This window comes from Talpa europaea, assembly GCF_964194135.1.
Source record: "Talpa europaea genome assembly, chromosome: 9".
Taxonomy (NCBI): Eukaryota; Metazoa; Chordata; class Mammalia; order Eulipotyphla; family Talpidae; genus Talpa; species Talpa europaea.
The window spans coordinates 34,773,686-34,781,325 of record NC_140076.1 but is presented as its reverse complement, the minus strand read 5'-3'; the positions used below and the strand labels follow the sequence as shown (position 1 = coordinate 34,781,325).

The 7,640-nt window shown below is 43.7% G+C and overlaps 1 protein-coding gene across 1 annotated transcript; it reads left to right on the top strand.

Annotated features, from left to right (window-relative positions):
• Positions 1-649: 649 nt before the first annotated feature.
• On the top strand, positions 650-6,925 carry EFCAB9 (EF-hand calcium binding domain 9; the record flags this gene model as incomplete). Its single annotated transcript, XM_084242316.1, has 5 exons — positions 650-785; positions 4,282-4,430; positions 5,177-5,353; positions 6,062-6,155; positions 6,906-6,925. The coding sequence occupies 5 exons, from the start codon at positions 650-652 to the stop codon at positions 6,923-6,925; spliced, it is 576 nt and encodes a 191-aa protein (XP_084098442.1).
• Positions 6,926-7,640: the final 715 nt, after the last annotated feature.

Sequence of the window (7,640 nt, the reverse complement as noted above, 5' to 3'; positions counted from 1 at the left end):
TTCTGTTCCCTACTGTCTCTGGTGAATCCTCTCACTGTCCCCCTTCCCCCACCCGCCACCCCACATCTCTGGCTTCCAGTTCTTGTATGCATAAATAATCTTTTTAAAAAAGGAATATTCATGATTCATGCTTTATAAAGAACATAAGTCCCGATATACTAATTGTTTACTACTTTGTTTTCTGATTACGGATTTGTGGTTTGGTCTTTAAACAAAGTCCTTCTCTCTGGTTTTAATACTGTACTTAGTGTAGGTTCTTTTAGTACTTTTTCATGCAGTTCTTAATTTTTCTTGCTTGTTTTCTAATAAGTGCATTTAGGTTACAACTACTCCTCTAGAACCACGTTGGCCATACAGCTTAGGTTTTCAAATATGTACATTCTCTTGTTCATTTCTATATCGTCTTTGATTTCAGGTTAGACCTGGTTATATGTCAGCGATAATCAAGAGGCTTAGGACAGTATCTGTAGCAAAGCTGAAGAACTGGGAGGAAGTAATTCTAATTTGTATTGACTGTTTCCCATGATGCTTTTCCCTAGAAAAACCTTCAGCTCTGCCATGGCTTCTCTCTATCCAACATTCCAGTTCTAAGGCAGTGTTCTCTATTCTACTTGAGGTTGCCAGAGCCTTTGATTTAAGGCGCACCAGAATGAAGCTGAAGCGTGGGTCATTTCTGTGGTACCTCTATCTGGACAAACTGTACTGCTTGCTGTCTGTGAGAAATGTGCGGGCCTTGATGGAATATTTTCACCTCCTTGACGTACACCGTAACAACACCTTGAATGGTCAGTACCTTCAAAAAGATTGTTACCTGGTTATTAACTAATGTTCAGAAGAACCTGCAGAATCAGCAATTATTTCATTCACAAATGTTCATCTTCTACATGAAGCGCAGAGAATTGAGAATTGAGACGGATGAGGACAGACTTGCAGGGTCAGGTCGAATCCTGACTCTACCCATATTCCTTGGTGATTTGGGGACCATGTCATCATTCTCTTTAAGTCTCATTTTCCTCATTTGTATGTAAATGAGGTTCCAGTAATGGAATAGTTGAGAAGAAAGGTAACTGAATGAGATGATGGAGGGGAAATGCTTAGCACAGAGGGATTTAGGAAGTGTTCATTATTGTAATTATTCCTGGGGCTACACCACACTCAGGTTTTAACCCTTAAGACCTGGTCGGCAAGACTTTTAATCTGTTACATGTGAGGTATGAATCAAGAGTGATCTAGAAGATCCCATGTAATTCTTGGTACTTGAGACCAGGAAATATTGATCTTGATACCGTCTTTGAGCACACAAAGTAATAAAAGATCAATTAAATACTTTAACTTTTTAAAGGATTGGGTAGGAATAAGGTATCCTCTGCATTCATTGTGACCTGAGAGAAATGTTAGTTGTGAATAAGGGGTTTCTTCCATAAAGATTTTTTCAAAAGAGCTCATTCACTCTTTAAAAAGACACCTTTATTTTTTCACAATCTCATGCCTCAGTTTTTTTCTTTCTGTTTAGATTTACAAAGGATGCCACCACATGCTGGCAATAACCTAGCCCTGGAAAGGGCTGTACAGGACCCCAAACAGTGAAGAGGAAAGCTGGGACTGAACCCTGGGTTTTCTGACTTCAAAGCCCACACTCAGTCTTACTGGGAATGTTCACTGAGGAGTACCATGTCCCCAGTAATTAAGTCACTCCCCCAGTGATTAATACCCAAGAGTTACATCAAACTCATGTCTTCTGGTGTCCAAGGAACTGGAGAGATACCTGAATGAGTGAAGGAAGGCACAGCTTTAAGTTTTGCCTTCTGGGAAGGTAGGGACTTTAGGCCATGACAACTCAGGTTGGCCTAAGCCAGCTAGTTTAAACACAGTATAAGTAGCTACTAATCCCACATTCAGCCATTCCTCAAGAAGCAACTACATATCATTGTGCGAGAGACCATGTAGTCCATACCTGGTGGGGAGGAAAGAATATCAGAAACCATCAGAACCCCACCCCCCAACCCCCACCATCACACTGGTTCACTGTGACCTCAGCTAGTTTTAGCTGGGATCCCAACCACAGATACATTTGACATAATCAGCAAAGCCATAGCTTAGCATATGCAGGAGGCTAGTCATCAATGGGCATGGAGAAATCCCATGCAGAAAAGCCACTTGAAAGACCCTTATAGGGCCTCCCAGATGGTGCAAGGGGTTAAGCACAGCACTACGAAGCTATCCACAGCCACTGCAGCACAAGTTCAATCCCCATCCAGGGAGCTACCCACATGGTGCAGTAGACCTCTCCTGTCTCGCCCACTGCTCCCCTCAGCAGTGTATTTCAGTCAGTCTGCCTGTACTGTTCCCCACTCTGTCTTTGGTGAATCCTTTCACCCTGTGATACCTTTAGCCTGTACTCCAGTTCTTGCATGCATAAACAAATCTTTTTAAAAAAAAAAAGTCCCTTACAGCCTGTACAGCTTACACAGCTCTGCATAAATCTATCACCATCCTCCTTTCTGCCATCTTATACTCCCTGAGACACCTAAGTTGAATGGAATTGCAGGCAAAACCCTTCCCTGCTTTCTAAATTAGTCTTTATTTCTGATTGCATATGACTGAATACTTATTAACAAATGTGCAAGAGATGGCTTCACTGTGCGAAGGGCAAGGTTGTGGAGTCCAACTACCTTTGGATTCCAGCTCTGCCACTTAGCCTGGCCCACAGCACAGCAGCACCTCGCCTAGGTGTTTGTCAGAAATAAAGGCTCAGTCCCATGCCAGATTTCTTACATTAGAAGTTGTATTTTTACAAGATCCTCAAGAGATTGGTGTGCCCACCACAGTTTGAGCAACACTGACACAAGAGCAGTGACGCTGAGGCTTACTAGAAGAGTGTGATATCACTGTCCTGTAGGGTCACCAAGGTTCAGTGAGATGTGGCATGGCCAGTGCCGGGCATCTCCTGTGTTCAAGTCTGCTCCCTCCCTGCACTACCACATGCATGATGGATATGGCTAAATGTATTTTTATTTATTTATTTTTAAAGATTTATTTATTTATACAAGAACTGGGGTACAGACCAGATGCACGGGAGGGTAAGAGGATTCACCAGAGATAAAGCAGGGAACAGAACAGGCAGACTGATGAAATACACTGCTGAGGGGAGCAGCGGGCAAGACAGGAGAGGTCTGCTCGCCATGTGGGACCCTTGCCGGCCGGCCGGGATCAAATCGGCGCTGCAGAGGCTGCGGAGAGCTTCACAGTGCAGCACTCAACCGCCTGCGTACCAGGGGAGGCCCTTTATTTTTCAAAAAAGACTTTATTTATGCATCCAAGAATTGAGGTCTAGGCCAGAGATGCAGGGGGTGAGAGGATTCACCAGAGACAGAGTGGGGAGCAGAACAGGCAGATCTACTGAAATACACTGCTGAGGGGAGCAGTGGATGAGACAGGAGAGGTCTGCTGCGCCATGTTTAGCTCCCCGGCTGGGGATCGAACTCATGCTGCAGTGGCTGCCGATAACTTCGTTGTGCAAAGACTTAATCCCCTGCACCACCAGGGAGTCCTCAAATGTATTTTAAAATTTGTTTTTTATTATCTCAAGAAAAAGGCTAGGTAAAATGTCAAGTATTCCTAGTAAGTGTCGTCAGTCCCCATGGAGTGCTCAGCTTTTCCCTGTACCAGTTCCATAGACATGTTTGTCACTGTGCCTTCACTGGTTCTGTAGGCACATCTGTCTGCTCTGGTGAGCATGGCAGCTAGAGAGGAACCAAGTCCTCCCCTTCTCTGTCTCTCCACACTTCTTGGCACAGAGCTTTCCCACACAGCTGAAGGGTACTTAAGGTTTTTGTGGGTTTTTGTTAAGATTTATTTATTTATACATAGAAGAACTGGGGTACAGGCCAGAGGTGTGTGGGGGTGAGAGGACTCACCAGAGTGGGGAATAGAACAGGCAGATTGACTGAAATACACTGCTGAGGAGAGCAGCGGGCTAGTCAGGAGAGGTCTGCTGTACCATGTGGGTCTCCTCCCTGGCCAGGGATTGAATTCATGCTTCAGTGGCTGCAGAGGGCTTCATAGGCAGTGCCTTAACCCCTACGCCACCAGGGAGGCCCTGAAGGGTACTTAAGGTTTGAGGTACCATGGAAGGTAGAATAGCAATGTTAGAAGGAGAATATTGTCATCACTATCTCCAGGTCAAAAAGCTTCTGACATCACTCCCATTTACGTGATTCTCTGTTGCTTAGCATTCTGAGCTGCCTCAGTCACCCCTCTCCTGTGTCCTCACCTTACCAGATGTACTGTTCTACCACCTCCTCCAACATGTGACGGACTTGAAACGGACACAGATCATGACAATCTTCGACATGCTAGACTGGAACGCTATGGGCGAGATTGGTTTTGACCAGTTCTACATGCTGGTTTGCATCCTGCTGGCACAGGAGGTGGGTAACAAATCAGGATCTGGGGCAAGGGAGGCAGACGGGCTACTGCCTTCATCTTGATAAAGGTAGCACTAAACTAAGAGTGCATCTGAATTTTTCCCCTTTCACTCAAACTAGGAAGAAATAAATAAAGGGGGAAGGAAAGAAAAACATTTGCTTCCTAAATGATCCATCCATTTAGAAATTCGCAACAGTTGCCTAGCCACTCTCCCAGTTGCTCCTTTGCCTATCTTCAGCCTCCCACATTACCTGTTTCTAAAGATTCCATCTCACCCTCCGACACCCAAGGCAAGCCCTTCCTATTCTCCCAAGGGTCTCACTCCCCGAGAAATCCTTTCCTCAAGAGTTTTTTGAAGGAAATGGAGAAGTTCTTCTTTGCCCCCTCTCCCTTACCTTACTTTGTATCCATGTTTCCCACTCCTTGAGGGTTGGGCTTCATCATTTTATCACTGTGCAGTCAGGTTTCCCACAAAGATTTTCAGTGAGCTCAGGAATGCACCTTCTTGTCACTGGAGTTATGTCAAGCAGAACTGAACCGTGGGTAACCTAGGTGCCCTGTGAATGCAGGTGCTAAAGCAGGACTTGATACAGTGACCCTCAAATCCCTGCAACCCTGAGCTGCTGCCTGTTGCCTTTTGCTTTTAGTGATCTAGAAAATGGACAGGTGAATAGCTGAGTCTTAATGGAGCAAGCTAAAAAGGCAGCCCTGACAACACTGCTTGTCTCCTGACCTTCCCTCCAAACAGAACCACCTGGAAGAACAGTTCATCTTCCGCCATTGCCGCCCTGTGTTTGAGTTGCTGGACGTAGACGGGGAGCGGAGAGTTGGTGTCAACACCTTCAACACATACGGCTTTCTCTTCAATATTAATAAACAGGAACTCAGAGAGCTCTACCATGACTTTGACGTCACAGGGGACCGTGTAAGTGCAACTCCCTGCAGTGCTGCCGGGCAGCCTCTCTATCCAGAGGCAGAGGACAATGTCCTATCCCTCCAGGCGAGATGGGCAAGGGGGAAGCTGGGAAGAACCTGCTTCAGCTCATGCTGGCACTGGGATCAGTAAAAACCAGAGAGATTTACAGGCATGTGGAAGAGTGAGGACTAAATAACAAAGGGCTACATCATATATGTATAAAATGACAAGTTTAGAGAAGGAAATTTCATTTAGAAGTTTAATTTAGAGAAGGAAAATAATCTGGCAAGAGGTGGTAGTGGGGAAGGGGTTATAGATTTGTATTCTGTAATGGAAACACATGAGCAACAATTCTAAGAGTCGAGAGGGGCAGTGCAGACAGTGAATTCTGCCTCTTTAAGGAAAAGTAAGCAAGGGTACCGAGTACCAAGATAGTGGGGAAAGATGGATCCCACTGTGAAGGAGCTGATATGCCAGCCTGAAGTATGTGGACTTGAAGTAATAAAGAAAGGGATACTTGGTGCCTGTAGAGTCTACAATAGACTATCTGTTCCTAGCTCCTAGCCTACCAACAGACTGTAATTATGTCCTAATTACTGAGCCTCTTTAAGTTTCCAAGTTTTTAAATGAGAAATGATTACAATCCTGCTGCCATCTGAAACAAAGTATCAATTCCTTCTGAAATAATTTTTCTTTTCCCCCTCTCCCCAACAAAAGCGCCTTAATTACAAGGAATTTAAGCTGTTTACTATCTTCTCCTTGGACAAATACCAGAAAAGGCAGAAAGCAGAGAAGAAAGAGAAAGAAAAAAGTACCTTCAGAAGGAAACTATCACAAATTAATGCAAGCTTAATTGGATTAACTGTACCTCAAAGTAGACCAAAGTAATTACATCTGTTAATGTATAAAAATAAAGTTGAGACACTGAAGTGGACATCTTTACACTAACCTTCACCTGCAAAGCATTCACATCCGGTTTTTAACTTTAATAAACAATGGCTTCACATGAATCACAATAATGGGACAGAAATAACCACTTTATCTTTGTCAACATGTCCTAATTCTGCCACTCTCAGATCAACCTAGTCAGTAAGCCGTGTATCCAACTAATTACCAATACTTACTGTAGTTACACAGTGCAAAGCAGGCAATGCTTTCTGTTTTTTGCCAGAGGAACCCGATACTTTCAGAATCCTTTGTTCTCCCAGTTCATAGGCTAAAAACACCTGGATGCAGACATTACAAACTGGCAAATGGTGACATACCTATAACCGTATGGGAAACTGACCTGCTAGAACATGAATTGCTGATGTTAGGTGCTTAAGTAACAGTATCAAATTAAGTCAGGTAAAATGACTGTAACATGCCTTATACTTTATTTTTGGTGTAATGTCTTGGTAATTTTAAAATGTTTTTAGCATGGGACTTGTGACCCCTCCTTACCTAACCTAATGATGTTAATGATGAAATCTAACATTTAGTCAGGGCATGCTATGGGTTCAGATGCATGCCTTTATTTATCCCCATATTACCCTGTGAATGAGGTGTTCTCAATTTGCAGATGAGGAAATTGAGGCCTAGAGATGAAGAAACCTACCCAAGAACCCACCCAGCAGTAGGACCAGGATTCAAATTCAAGGTCTATCAGATGCCTGTGGTTGGAACAAGTGATCTAAGTAACTCAAATCAGTTTTAGCAGATCCCAAATCTTTTGCTAGTTTTTCACTGGTTCAGACATTCCTTCTGTCTAATGCTAATTGCCACATAGTCTTCTACTGTAAGTCTTTGAGAACATGTTTGGCAATTAATGAAACACGGCTTGCTGATAGAAAACCAAAGCTTTCTTAAGGATACATTATGCAATAAAACTGACCGTAAGGCATTCCTTAAGTTCCAGAGTAGCTTTCCATCATCAAAAATCAGTCATGTTCATTACTATGAGTACTCTATATTTACTCTAATAGATGTCGAATCTTTCTCACACACCTGGGAGAATGAGAAATATGTTTTGCAGCCCAAATTCTCTTCCCTACACACATTGGTACTGTAAACTGGAGTTAGCCAAAACAGAAAACAAACAAACAAAAACCCATGTCACTTGACTGCTGACCGCCACATGGGGATAATGGAATCTACCTCAAGGAATTGTGCAGACCACAAAGATGTAAGGCTTCTCTTAGAACAAGGCTGTTCTGGTCCTCTGATTTGTTGGAGTTGCAGTTAGTTCTCCCTCCCCCACAAGAATACCCTCTGGGGCAAGCAAGAAGGGTACTACTGTACCTACACAAGGTAGGCA